This window comes from Puccinia triticina, chromosome 2A, assembly GCF_026914185.1.
Source record: "Puccinia triticina chromosome 2A, complete sequence".
NCBI lineage: Eukaryota > Fungi > Basidiomycota > Pucciniomycetes > Pucciniales > Pucciniaceae > Puccinia > Puccinia triticina.
The window spans coordinates 7,939,422-7,953,567 of record NC_070559.1 but is presented as its reverse complement, the minus strand read 5'-3'; the positions used below and the strand labels follow the sequence as shown (position 1 = coordinate 7,953,567).

The following is a 14,146-nucleotide window of genomic DNA, read 5'->3' as shown; positions in this document are numbered from 1 at the left end:
AGGGTTTCCAGGCCCCCCGCAGGCCGCCTTGCCCCCCTTCCCGCTGTGCCGAGCCACTTTGCGCCAGGGCTTCTCGTCCCAACTCATCGAACTTCCACATCCCCCTCATGGCTTCACCTCGTGGCCGATCGGCTTCGCCTAAACCTCTGAGGACCGATAATCCCGCACCCAATTCCGAACGGGATGCCCCAAATGGTCTCAAGAAATCTAAAGCTAGCCCCCGATCAAGGTCAGTCTTCAAACACGGCCCCTTCTCGATAATGTATCGTCCCGTTGAAGTTTTTGAGTTTTGTTCTGCTTATATGTGTGGCTCAGGTCTGCATCTGGATCCAGAAGGAGCAGTCGTGGCGCTAGTCCTAAAGCTCGACGTTCGGATTCGCGCTCCATGAGTCTATCTCGATCCAGCTCAGACAGCCGGTCCAGATCACGCTCATACTCCAACTCCAGATCTCGATCTCCCCGCCCGAAACGTGGAAGATCCTATTCTGGCCCAGGCTCTCGCTCTCGCTCTCGTTCGCGCTCCGCATCATATTCTTCCTACTCTTCAAGGAGTAACTCTCGCAAGTCGGTTGGGCGAGGGGGCAGTGGATCGAAGGTCGTCGAAATATCCAAACTTACCAAGAACGTCAACGCAGAACATATTCGAGAAATCTTCAAGGCTTATGGTAGCATCAGAGAGGTCGACTTACCAATTGTCAGGCGAAGTCAGTATTCAATGTGTTTTTCTTTTCAGTTGCTTATCGGAGTGAGACTGACCAAGCTATCATCCCATACGACGGACATTGATAAACCAGTTGGATCCCATCGTGGAACTGCTATCGTGACATTTGACACTGATAAGGCTGCGCAGAAGGCTGTCACTCACATGAATCGAGGCCAACTGGACGGCTCCCTCATATCTGTTCAGATTTATCGACCCCCTTCTCCTCCACGGGGCCCGGCTGCTCTGCGTCGTGGTAGCAATACTTATCGAGCTTCCTCGGGTAACGGGAATCGTTACGCTGCGCCTCGCGGTCCCAACGTACCCCGTCGCAATCCAAGTCCTCCGCGTCGCACGTTTGGAGGCAGAAGTCGTAGCCCTCCTCGGCGAGGCTTTGGCGATAGTCGGCCAGCTGGTCGGTCAAATCGATCACGAACTCCACCTTACCGTCGGAAACGATCGCTCAGTCGAAGCCCCAGTCGCGGTTCCCGACGTAGCGCTAGACGGCCCAGTCCCCAATATGGAGCTCGAAGCTCTCGTAGAAATCGGTCTTATTCTAGAAGTGGTTCTTCAAGCTACACCAGATCCAGTGTCTCCAGATCACGAAGCCCACGTAAATAACTCTGCTATAAATCAGTGGTATTCCCGGGGAAAAATAAAGCATAAACTATACTATCAATAAAAAACAGCTAAAGCTATGCGACGACCCTTTGTAAATGTTTTTCTGTGTGTTTACTTCTGGAGTAGTATGCCAGAGGTGACTGTCATTGTTATCAAAGGAGCTCGTCCGACAGTCGCGGAGTAGTAAGAAAGGTGTTGGAAAATATATGCAATCAATTCAGGCTTTTGCATGAGTCATGAATTGAGTTGTTGGTATCAACTCTTGGTATTCCTCCACCTCTCTATGTGTTGTTTTTGTTTGTGTAAGGCTTTAATTTTTCTGTCATTCATCCATTGTGTCCTCATTTTGGTGAGCGGTGAAACATGATCTGTCTTACAAGACACAAAAGGTCGAGAAGAGAAGTGAACTCAACTTGATGATCAACCAAAGAAGGAATTCAGTATAAATTAATCTTGACAACAATAGCTTAACGAGATAAAAATAGACGAGGAAAGAGATTGGGATGTGTTTGGGCTAAGCGGAAGGCAAATAGAAAAACAGTGAGAAATCTAGATAGTCCAAAATAGCTTCCAAAGACCTTTGAGAAAGCCCAAGATCTCATCTTTGCCGAGTTTGCTGTCACCATATAATCGATCGATAAAAGTGATCGGCACTTCCCCGATCTTGCATCCCATAGATCGAGCCCTCACGATGATTTCCATTTGGAATACATAGCCTCGTGATGTTGTTTTTTGAATCAACTCTTTCAAAATTGATGTTCGATATAATCTTTTTTTTATAAACGACGATGTCAGTCACGATACGCGCCACAAAAAGAAAGAACTGCGTGGAATCGATCACGTTCAATAGAAGTACGTTTGAGTCTTACCGGAATGAGCCAGTGACATCGCTGACACCAGGGTCAAGTAGGATGTAGGTGAGCATGTTTGCGCCTCGACTGACGAGTTTTCTTTTGAAATCCCATCCGTGTACACCGCCGCCTGGACGGTAGCGAGAGCCGGTCACGATATCCAAGCCATGCGCTCGTTGGAGTGCAATAAACGCCGGCAAATACTTGGGATGATGGGAGAAATCGGCGTCCATGATGATCGTAAATGATCCTGTGCATGTTGATAGGCCGTGCATGTATGCTGTTCCTAGTCCTAGTTTACCTGGTCTGGGTCTAAGAATCTACCTTGTGTCCGTAAGGGTTCGGCAAGATAAAAAAAAGAATCAAACAATCCATTTTGAGGCGTAAGTTTTCAATAATCTTATAGAGCTTTGAGAGATTCGATGAGGGATGGATGAACAGGTGATAGAGAGAGGGGCGCGGACGATTCGATGCGGACCGTATAACCGTTGTAATTGTTCAGCCACCTCTAAAGTACCGTCTGGTGAATTATCATCTACTACGATCACTTCCCAATCGATTTGACTTGCAGCAATTGTTTTAACAGATGCAGCCAGATTAAATTTCAACTTGTGCGCTTCCATTGGTACATCGATATAAAATCAAGGACCCACTGTTCATCAAACGTCCGAGCTAATAACCAGATCATGATAGGTAAATTTCGCCGCTCGTTGTAAGTGGGTAAGATGACTGAATATTTATCTGGATTTTATGGACAAGAAAGCAACATTTCAAGCGGATCACGTTAGTTTCCTAGGATGACAAGGAAGGCTTGATCAAATAAACACAGAGATGCTGATAACTGACCTTCGTTAGTTTTGGATGCCATATCGACTTCCGTTTACAACGACAGAATGTGAAATCGGGATGGTGGTCGCTGGTTTGTGAACTGATGAAGTTGCTTGATCGAAATACCTAAAAAAATTACGTCAAAGGGGATGAGTTCGGGGGTCATTTGGACGCAACAAACACTGCGGCGGCCGGTCGCGGCCGGTCACTTCCGCGACAAAAATGATGGGCGCGATGTAATGGCGCAGCTACAACTGCACACTGTACCGAAGCGACCGCCCCAGGACTCGAACCTGGAATCTCCTGCTCACGTCGGGATCGTAGGCAGGCGCCTTGACCATTGGGCCAGGCGGCCTTGTTGTGAAATGATAAATCTTGATTCCCTATAGACAGCGGGTTAGGGTGCATTGGCTTCCAACAAGCTTGGAAAACAATTTTTTATTTGGGTCAAATAAACAAGATATCATGTTTTTGTAGTCAGAAATCACACAAAATAGCATCACAACCTTGACTTTCATTTCTGGTCTGCGCAAAGAAATTAGAATGGAGCACTCCTTGGCCGTCAATATCTACAGATCCTGAAGTCTCTGGGAATGCAAATGAAACATGGCCAGCAGCGCTATGATGAGATGCCAATGGATGGGTGAAGGATGAATGTGCAAGATGACAGGCTACAAGGCTGTGCTACTCATAACCCAATCCAGTGAATGAGTTACGTATAAATGATTAAAAATTCAATGTAAATTAGGTGCTGGCTGGGCCTAAGGCCCGTCAACTTCCATGTCAGAAGCCAATTGGAGGCAACCCTCTCTGTGAGACAGAGACCCTGAAGGCAACCCTCTCTGTGAGACAGAGACCCTGAAGGCAACCCTCTCTGTGAGACAGAGACCCTGAAGGGCCTTCCTCCAGAGTCCAGAGAGACTTTGTTAAGCTCAACAATTGCAGGGTGGAGAAATTCCCATGCAATCCATGCAATCTGGGAACCCCACAGATGCTGGTGTAGAAATAAAGGTTGGTCTTGGTCAGAAATATCCAATTCCACCTCCTTCAACATTTTTTTCCAGGATTGAGTGATCCTTGATGATGTCCACTCTGCACCACTACTTTCCACTATGTAATCTTCAGCACTCCGCAGTGTGCTTGATCTTTAGTGTAATAGTCTGCAAGTGGGAATGCTCTGCACTACAAAAGCACAAAGTCCGTGATAGTAAGTAAGAATAAGGGTAGCATAAAGCTCTCCTAACACTCTAAGTACCATCTGTAGGTTCTAAGTACAATGATGAGCTGTTTGTAAGATGATGAAAAAGAATAGAAGAAAAACCCATAAACCCTTTTTCCTCCTCCCCACACTCATCTGCTTCCGTTCCCACCCAAATCCACACTATGACATTATTTTTCACTAGTCCGCAATCTTTGCCTGACATGTGAACTAGTCCACCAGTTCCATCTCTTTCTGACATCCGCATGCTACACTCCAAGGCTCCGCTTCTCTCCAACACTTGCCCACTGTAAGACTCAAAAGTGGTTGTGAAACACTTTTGCTGAATGGTGAAAGGGATGTTGGAGGTGAAAACTCTGCCCTTCTGCTGTCAACAGTGGGCCGCTACACTAAAATATCTGTAGCGTGCGCTATCCGCTAGTTTAGTGTTGCATAGTTTCTGACACAGTGCTGTCAGCTGTAGCACCCTCTTTGGGCTGCTACACTACACTAACGGGTGCTATCAGCACTATCAGCGCTATCAGCTTTTTTAGCAGTTGAATAGCACTGCTAGCGCTGATAGCGGTGATAGAGGCCCTGTAGTTTCAAGGGGTGCCTGTTAGCGGTAGCAGGCAATCACTGCCTGCTCACAGAAAACCCTGTCATTTGTAGTTTAGATCTGCTACGCTGTGCTGAACTACTGACTACATTTAGTGTAGCGGCCCACTGTTGCTGCTATCAGACAACAAGACCCACCAAGCTAAGCTTGGTAAGTTTTAATCAAGTGATAGGTCTGATCTAGTTCCAGATGAAGTTGTTTGATGACAGGTATGTGAGAGTTGAGAGTGAGTTCAGTGGTTATTTGCAAGTATAAGGGTTGTGGTGATGTATGGTGGGGATGGTAAGTGTGAAAGTGGTATGTAAATAAATAAGGAGTACTGAGCTCAGGAACTCAAAACTGGCGGGGAGAGAGCTCCTTATATAGAAAAATGTGAGGGATTTTTACTCCAGGGGGGGCTGTGCAAATGCAGGAGTGGCTGTGTACAATTTATGCAAGGGGTGCATGCATCAACGCTGCAACCAATGTGATGCAAGTATTGTGCATTGGGCTGTATCACATCAAGTTGCATATGGTATACACTGCATTGGCAGGCCAATGCAATGCAGGCTTTTTGCAAAGCATGCATTGAGACGGCCAATTTGATGCACACTGTATCAGATTGAATGCATTGGCCCGCCAATGCAATGCATTTTTGGTGGTATTGGCCTCAATACAGGCTTTATTGCATTGGCGATACAGTGCCTTGGTGGCACATTGACCTGCCAATGCAATGCAGGCTTTTTAGAAAAGTATGCATTGGGATGGCCAATGCAATTAGGGTGTTCAAAGTTGCCTTGCATAAAATCATAACACCATAAAATCATAAAATTCTGAGGTGAAAAAAATATGTACACCCAAGCACTCAAATTAGAGAAGCATTTCTAAAATGGTACATATAAAATCATCATTTGAAAGTTTTATGATTTTATGATTTTATGTAATGAAAATTTTATGATTTCAACCTTGAACACCTTAAATGCACACTTTTGCAAATTGCATGTATTGGACAATGCAATGCATGTGTCACATTGGTTGCAGTGTTGCATGCATGAGTGAGGTTGTGCTTAATTTATGCAAGGAGGTGCATAAATGAGGTGGGGAATGAGCATGTGATTCAATAAGACCAAACAAAAGTGGCGCTAGAAAGTGCTAGAATGCAGGGAACAATGGGGTTGCGCGGCACAGCCTGCAGGGGCAGTGCTAGGTGATGTAATGCAGATGGCAAAGAAATACAAACTAATGTATGCAGTGGAGTTAGATTGGAGCAGGGAAAATGTGGGAGTGGATGGGGAAATGGTGACTTGAGGTGTGTGACAGCTTGTCAAAAGGGGCTAACTTCCAGTATATTGGCCGGGCTCCAGTCAGGCTTATGGTGGTGACTAGGGGTTAATTTGGCTGTAGAGTCCATTTCTGGGGTCTGCATAGTTGTACTGTGAGGCCTTCCATGACTAATTATGCAAATGAGATAAAACTTTTGATTTTTCACATTTTGTATACCACACCAGTTTAGACCCAAAAAGTCTAGATTTTTGCAGAGAACTCTAGCTTTTTGGGCTCTAGATCACTTCTGGGAGAGCCACAGATCTTGACAGGAAGTCATCCACTGTCATATGTTTGCGACAGGGCTATAGTATAAACATAGGAAGTCCTCACTACAGCTTATAGCCATAACAGAATGGGTTTCCTCAGGGATCAGACACAAGTGCCAAGTCCATTTCTAGGTGATCTAAATGCTATGACAATAATGTGGACTTGTGGGACAGAGGACAAAAAACCAGAGGAGAAAAAGATGTTTACAAGTTAAAATTTATGAAACTAGCCAAGTTTTGGCTAGATTTGGAGTATCCACCATGTCTTCACAACACTCCTATCAATTCATAATTTGTGTGCAACCAGTATATATATACCTTTGAGAAAGCCCTCATGAAGAAATACATGTGTTGGCCAGCTGGGGCTCGGTCAGTGAGACGCGTGAAATTTTTAACGACGTCCACCCTGTTCTCACATTGGCTAAAACAAAAGTACATACACCATCTGCTTTGAGTTTTGTAATACTGTGTTTAATTCCACAGATACTTGATGCTGCATTAATTTAGACAGAGGGGGAAGAAAACTGATATCGGAAGAGGAATCAAACTGCGTTTCGAAGAGGAAGAAGACAAAAAAAAAGTTAGAGGATGCAGGTATGGATACATGGATGAGTACAATGATAGTGAATGAAAGCTATGGTCGGAAAGTGGCTCAACATAGTCGACTGAACAAAGGACCCCAACGGCCGCCCCTGGTTTTCGGTTCAGGTTTTGGAACACGAGGAGGAATATCAGAGGTTGGTAGAGTGGGATCCTGGATGAGTTGGGATGGATTTTCGACATCGGTCATGTTTTGGTCCTGATCTCCAGCTTCTGCGTTTTGAAGTGGGCGAGCAAACGAGGCCTGCGCGTCGTCCGTTGTCGATATGTCTTCAGATTGTAAGGGCTGAACTTGCTTATTGGCTCCCAAGCCTGCTTCGTTCTTGACTTCCGGTTTGGGCTTGACGTCCTGGAAATCTGTTATCAGTTGCTCGGCTTCAAAGATCTCATCTCGTAAGTTTCCTCCGCACGTTTCTGGTCGATCTGGAAGTAGTTCAACGGATGGCTTGATCGCCGAGGGTGACAGCATTCTTCGTTTTGGACTTGGGTCTGGCTTCGCGTCTCCTTCTCCTTCAGCTTCACTTTCCTGCTGTCCTTCTTCTTCCATTGGCTCTTCTTCTCTTTCTCGTTTCCGATTCGTCCTATCAACGGACGGCTTCACCTCGATCGTTTTGGTCATGAACCGCGCAAGTTCGTCGTCCAATTCGCCCAACTTGGCGGGTCTGGCTTTTGTGACCTTGGGCTTGGAGGCTCGTTTCGGCAAGGGATTTTTCGGAAGTTGATGGGTCACTGGATGTGCGGGCAGGTGATCGAATATGTTAGGTAGGTTGGGAGATGCCCGCTGGCTAAGTGAAGGGTTTCTTCGTTGGTTGGTCGCCGAAAAGATCGGTCCCGCTGACTCGGCCAAGACCCCTTCCTGACCCGCTCCGGCGCCATTAAGAGCATAGAACATGCTTTGTTTTCTGGCCCGCGAATCCTTGACATCAGTGCTAGTTGCGAATCGGACGAAAGGGATCAACTGCGCAGGCTGGGTAGGATGGAAGAAGTTGTTCTTGCGATTGGCTTCAAATAAGCGCTCTGAGAAAGGTTTGGCGGGACGGTGGGCGCAGACGAATTCGTAAGCAGCGGCATAAACCTCAGGGGTCGAATCCCGAGATGAGAGATAAGCAAAAGCTTCCGGTAGTCCGTTTTCGCCTTCTACCTCATCCGGTCTGACCAGAAGGCCGGTGAAAGCTTCGATGGCATCGGCCTCTGAGGCGAACGCCAGCACGCAGGAGAAATCATCAACCCATTCGAGATGGTTGAATGTTGTCTTTCGACCGGTGAGAAGTTGGAGGACATGTGAGATGATCTGTTCGGTCTTCAACAGGGCGATCGATCGATTGTAAATGAATATTGCATCCGACCTTAGTTCGCGCTCTAGGCTTAGCCGGTATTTGAGGGGTGGCGGGATTGCTGTTCCAGGGGAAATCGGGTAGCGGTTGCATTAGTTGTCTGCATGAAAAATACTCCGGACCAGGTTCGGTTAAACTCACATAATTGCTCTAAAGTTTGCTCATCGATTGCAGGTTGTTGACTACTGAGTCCAAATTCGATCAGTTCACTTTTGACGGCTTCTGCCGGACGCAGTTGGTCTGAAGCCTCATCAACTGGTTTATCGCCGGTAATTTTCGATGCACGCCTTGCCATCTTGAATCAGATTCGGATAGTTGAGGCCGAAAGGTTTTGTGGGGTCCATTTAGTTTTGCAGTGGGGTGTTTGGGTATGGGTGGGAAGTGAGGTTTTGAACGATTTGATCAGATTAAAGCTCGTGGGGGAGGGAAAATTGATCCAGCGCTTGGCGGCATACATGGGAGGGGAGGAGGGAGAAGAGAAACCGACTGGCGACTGGAAGGAGATATTATGGAGACCGACCTCGAGATCGAATTGTAAGTCGGAAGCCGGCTTATAGAGCTTCCTGCGGACGATTCCATTGGGATTGGCTGGGAAGTCTCGAAAGGATAGATTGGTCTGATTGGATTGATTGTCGTCCATCTCCAAGAGGAAAGGGCGAGGGGTGAGTGAATGCGCTGGCGACCAGAATTGTGCGGTTGGTGTATTGGAAGCACAGGCTGGGTAGGTCGGGTGGTGCCGTGGTAGCACGGGGGTGGGCATGGGCCGACGCGGGTGGCCCGATGGGCAACTGCGGGGAGCAGCTTGGCGGAGCGGCCGCAGCGCGATGCGGTGCGGCCTTTGCGTCCCAGAGCAGGGGCCATAAACAAAACTCTGGTTTCTTTTGTCCATGGTTTTGAACACGGGGAATCCTTTGTCACTTTGGGTATTCATTCCAACCCTAGTTGGTTTTAGCTGCACCCCGAATTGGCCAAACTGAAAAAAAAATACATCCATACAATCCAACACCACACCCCTTGCTCTGCACTTCCCTCCTGCCAACTTCCACTAGCCATCTACTCCATCCAGACTTCTTCCGATCACCTGATCCCGAGGTCCATTCAATAATCCAGGACACTTCATTCTACTCTAGTTACTCCTACTTCAACATGTCATACGGTGGCGGTTACGGCGGAGGCGGCAACTCAAGCGGCTATGGTATGTACAAACTCAACATGATCTTCATCCTGTCCGGCCGCTTACTTTCACTACTCACGCACTTCACAGGTGGACATAGTTCCGGGGGCTATGGTGGTGGTGGCGGCGGCTACGGCGGCGGTGGAGGCTACGGCGGAAGCAGCGGCGGCTATGGCGGCGGCGGGGGAGGTTACGGCGGTGGTGGTGTATGTTTGACCTCTTCTGTCCCAGTTTTACTCAGAGAGGCTGAGATCACATGTGTGCTGGTTTTACTCATTCACTAGGGTGGAGGCGACCGAATGTCAGGCCTTGGCAGCGGCTTGGGACGTCCCAAGTGGGACAACTCGACCTTGACCAAATTCGAAAAAAACTTCTATGTCGAAGACTCGCGGATCAGTGCTCGTTCGGAGCGTGAAATCGACCAATTCCGTGCCGAAAAAGAGATTCAGGTGTTCGGGAAGAATATTCCCAAGCCCGTCTCAAATTTCAGCGAGGCGGGTTTCCCGGACTACATCATGAGCGAGATTCGTAACGCTGGATTCAATGCCCCGAGTCCCATTCAATGCCAAGCTTGGCCCATGGCCCTCAGTGGTCGCGATGTGGTGGCCGTTAGTGCCACCGGATCAGGAAAAACCATTGCCTTTTCTATCCCGGCCATGATCCACATCAATGCGTAAGCTAAAATTTCAACCTGGTTATCTGCAACGTCACGCTGATCGAGCATGCTCCCAATCCTAGCCAACCCCTCCTAGCTCCGGGCGACGGACCCATCGTTTTGATCCTTGCCCCAACTCGTGAGCTGGCCGTGCAAATCCAAGGCGAATGCACCAAATTCGGAGCCTCGTCCCGCATCCGGAACACGTGCGTTTACGGAGGCGTTCCCAAGGGCCAACAAATTCGAGACCTCACTCGCGGGGCAGAGATTGTGATCGCCACTCCCGGTCGTCTGATCGATATGCTCGAAAGTCGCAAAACAAATCTGCATCGAGTCACGTATCTTGTCATGGACGAGGCAGACCGCATGCTCGATATGGGTTTCGAGCCTCAGATCAAGAAGATTGTCGAGCAAATCCGACCCGATCGGCAAACGCTCATGTTTTCGGCTACCTGGCCCAAGGAGGTCCAGCGATTGGCCAGCGAATATCTGAAGGATTTCATCCAGGTCAACGTTGGAAGTCTTGAACTCACTGCCAACATCAACATCACCCAAATCGTAGAGGTGTGCAGTGACTTCGAGAAGAGAGGCAAGCTGATCAAGCATCTCGACAAGATCTCATCCGAATCCGCCAAAGTACTTATCTTTGTCGGGACAAAGCGAGTGGCCGACGATCTGACCAAATATCTGCGTCAAGATGGATGGCCGTCACTTGCGATTCATGGTGACAAGCAGCAGCAAGAACGTGATTGGGTGCTCGAGGAGTTCAAGAGTGGCCGTAGTCCTATCATGATCGCCACCGATGTCGCTTCGCGTGGTCTAGGTATGTATGCTCAGTTTCCCCTCCCCGCGGCGGAAGATCGATGGGGCTGTGGAATGTGCATCACTGCATCTTCCCGGGGGGTCGCGTATTCATTTGCGCCACCTCGCATGAGTTGGGCCGGACCACGACTTTCACGAGTTTGGTCCAAGCCCCTGCCTGACAGTACCTTTGCCATTTCTGTTGCATTTGCGGGTGCAACAGCGGCATTATAGGTCGTTTGCTTTGCCTGGCACGAAACGCTATATCTGTTTCGCAAGATGCCTTGAAGCATGCAGGTAGTGTTCTGTCAGTCTAGTGTCGCAGTTTGTCTCCTGGTAGCTTTCTCCGGATTCGTTTGCGCTATCATCACTAGGACCTCTTCTCTGGCTGTTAGGGGTCGTCGCTAGATTTGTTCTTTGGTCCACTGAGTGGTAAGACATTTACTGTGCGACTAACCAAGCGTCAATGTGGTCATGGAAGATGGCGTGAGGAATTCGAGGAGCTGGCAAGAGGGACATTCCAACGCACGCAGATAGAACCGACTCGCACCCGAAGGCATAGAAGATTGAATGATCAATCAAGAATCTATGGGTAGCAGCCGAGCTCTTCCTTCCGATCCCACCCCTTCCCCCGCGTCTACCGCGTTCAGCGGCGCCTCTGTGTTTTACTCACATATCTTTTCCTGATACTTGAATAAATGCCAGACGTCAAAGACATCGCCTATGTTATCAATTATGACATGCCCAACGGTATTGAAGACTACATCCATCGGTAAGCTCTGATCTCGGTTTTTACTGCCTTGTCATACGTCTGACCGTAGTGTTTCCAATCATCAGGATCGGTCGAACCGGGCGTGCTGGCCGAACAGGCACAGCCTACAGCTATATTAGCGCCGATCAGAGCAGTGAGCTGCACAATTGGCCCCCCCTTCCTATCTAGTCAAATCGTTTCTGACCTATGTTTTTTTTTTTTTTTCCTTTTGCTAGAGCTGGCCCGAGAGTTGGTCAAGATCCTCAAAGACGCCAACCAAGTTATTCCGTCCGCCTTGATAGAAATGGCATCAATCGGAGGCGGTGGCGGTGGTGGACGCCGAGGAGGCGGTGGAGGATATGGCGGTGGACGTGGTGTAAGTTTTGACGGGCTCCTACACGGAATAGATCCGTTCACTGATGCGCAACTTGTCCGATACCAGGGAGGAGGGGGTGGTAGATATGGCGGCGGAGGTTCCGGTGCGAACTCTTACGGCATGGGCCGCGGAGGTGGCGGAGGTGGCGGTTCACGGTGGTAATATGCTGTGAAGGAAACTCGCCCGTTTCTCTTCCCAAGCGTGTTTAAGACCGTGAACTGCCAGCTCTCCTCGCCTCTAGCTCCTCAATTTTCTGACCCTTGTACGATGAAGGATTCCACAGATCATCTGGATATTGTATCTCGATTGCTGCCTTTGATCCATGATTTACAAACCTCAACCTCCCTGAGGGATTCGTCGCTTCATCATTTCTGCCTGACTCCCCTACTCGATTCTTTTGCAACCTTCTTCAACGATGAAAGTGATATGACATCAAACAACGCTGGATTCAGTGCGATGTCTGATATCCACCTGAACTATATTTGTGCCCAAGGATTGTCCACCTCAGTTGTCGGCATGACGTATTTCCTGAAGGATATCCCCGCATCCCGGGGCCAGCAACATGATATTGTCTTTCTGATTAATCACAAACAATCAGTCAGTCTTCCTGACTCCAGAGCCATTGTGACCAGTCATTGAGAGGACTCAACACAACAATGACCGTACAATTACAAACCCATCACCAGGAGGGATCACCCTTCCAATGAATGCTTTGTACAGTTCATTGAGAGGGCCTTGTCCTCTTGATGACCAGTCTGAGCAGTCATTGATGGGAGCTGCTTGATGAATGACCAGTCATTGAGAGAACTCAGCACTCTCAATGTCCAGTTTGCTCTGGTCATGGAGCAGCTTCAGTCCTCTCAATGACTGGTCTGACTGGTTATCAAGAGGAAACACTCTTGATGACCCAATCAAGAAGTTTGAGTCCTCTACTGGTCATTGAGAGGACTCAAGCTGCTCTGAGGCCTCTTGATGACCGGTCTGACCAGTCATTGATCCCTGCACCTGGTGGGTAACCCTCCCCACCATTCCTTCTGACATCATTTAAGTATGTACCCCTGACACATTATGAAATAACTTGTATCTACTCCCACCAGTTAAAATGCCTCATTCCCCTGTCTAGACTAGCTAAAATAGCTCAACCAGGAGCCCCCTTATAGCCAAAAGCCCTCATATTTGTCTATATAAGGAGCCCCCCTGTGAAGCCCCCGCCTTCTGCGGAGTTTCACAAGACCTGTCACAATCTTACATAAGCATAACAGATACTTGTCTGCTCTCATTCTCTCTCCCAGCCCAGTAGAGATCTTCTGGCTAACTGTTCTCTCTACTGGCACTGCCTGTCTTTCTTGACTCATAAAAAAGACTTGTATATAGGAGAGATCTTCTGGCTAACTGTTCTCTCTATAACTGGCGCTAGTTAAATAAAAGACCCATTGGACACAGAATTCTAGCTCTAGAGCCTCCTCCAAGCCCCTCCATCCTGTTCAGTGAAGAGTCCCTGAGACTCTTACCTCCCCCCCCCCCCCCCCCCCAAGTTGTCAGTTCCTGAGTTCATCACTCACCAATTCCAGTCACCCTTACACAATCTTAACACCCTTATAACAGAAATTCACCCTTATAATTTTTCATCAACAAACTCATCTTCAGCCAACCACACCTATCACTTTTTGGGTCTTACTGTTGGAATTTGCCCAGCTTGGCACTTGTGATCTCTGCTCTGTTGCGCACAACTGTGAACACTTGCTCCCATTCCTTGTATCCTACCCGACTCTATCTGTTTCCTCTTTTCTTCTCTTCTGTCTCACATCTCCAAAACCATTCAAACATCACACACCATCCTTGCTCTGCCTCTTCCCGATCTTGCTCCGCTTTATTCCCATCTTGGACTGTAAAACTGCTCTCAACAACCACAAGCTGGCCATCTTTCATATTCTCAACAAAGCTCAACCACAACTCAACCCTCAACCTGACAGCTATAAAATATTGCCTTGTCTCAATCTCAGACTCTCTCCTCAGCAGCCTACACAACCACAGTCACCATGACAATTGCTCTTCTATCTCTCTCTC

The 14,146-nt window shown here is 48.2% G+C and overlaps 4 protein-coding genes across 4 annotated transcripts; 2 read left to right on the top strand and 2 right to left on the bottom strand.

Annotated features, from left to right (window-relative positions):
- Positions 1–107: 107 nt before the first annotated feature.
- Positions 108–1,321, top strand: PtA15_2A854 (uncharacterized protein; the record flags this gene model as incomplete). Its single annotated transcript, XM_053166917.1, has 3 exons — positions 108–229; positions 316–704; positions 795–1,321. 3 exons carry the CDS (start codon positions 108–110, stop codon positions 1,319–1,321), a joined length of 1,038 nt encoding a protein of 345 aa, XP_053018092.1.
- A 549-nt stretch (positions 1,322–1,870) lies between these two features.
- On the bottom strand, positions 1,871–3,040 carry PtA15_2A853 (uncharacterized protein; the record flags this gene model as incomplete). Its single annotated transcript, XM_053166916.1, has 5 exons — positions 1,871–2,090; positions 2,191–2,492; positions 2,637–2,736; positions 2,826–2,913; positions 3,019–3,040. 5 exons carry the CDS (start codon positions 3,038–3,040, stop codon positions 1,871–1,873), a joined length of 732 nt encoding a protein of 243 aa, XP_053018091.1.
- A 4,000-nt stretch (positions 3,041–7,040) lies between these two features.
- On the bottom strand, positions 7,041–9,183 carry PtA15_2A852 (uncharacterized protein; the record flags this gene model as incomplete). Its single annotated transcript, XM_053166915.1, has 5 exons — positions 7,041–7,481; positions 7,578–8,383; positions 8,464–8,617; positions 8,843–8,962; positions 9,037–9,183. The coding sequence occupies 5 exons, from the start codon at positions 9,181–9,183 to the stop codon at positions 7,041–7,043; spliced, it is 1,668 nt and encodes a 555-aa protein (XP_053018090.1).
- A 285-nt stretch (positions 9,184–9,468) lies between these two features.
- On the top strand, positions 9,469–12,251 carry PtA15_2A851 (uncharacterized protein; the record flags this gene model as incomplete). The annotated part of the gene is made up of 7 exons (XM_053166914.1): positions 9,469–9,517; positions 9,788–10,169; positions 10,235–10,974; positions 11,658–11,724; positions 11,790–11,857; positions 11,940–11,991; positions 12,146–12,251. 7 exons carry the CDS (start codon positions 9,469–9,471, stop codon positions 12,249–12,251), a joined length of 1,464 nt encoding a protein of 487 aa, XP_053018089.1.
- Between the last annotated feature and the right edge of the window lie 1,895 nt (positions 12,252–14,146).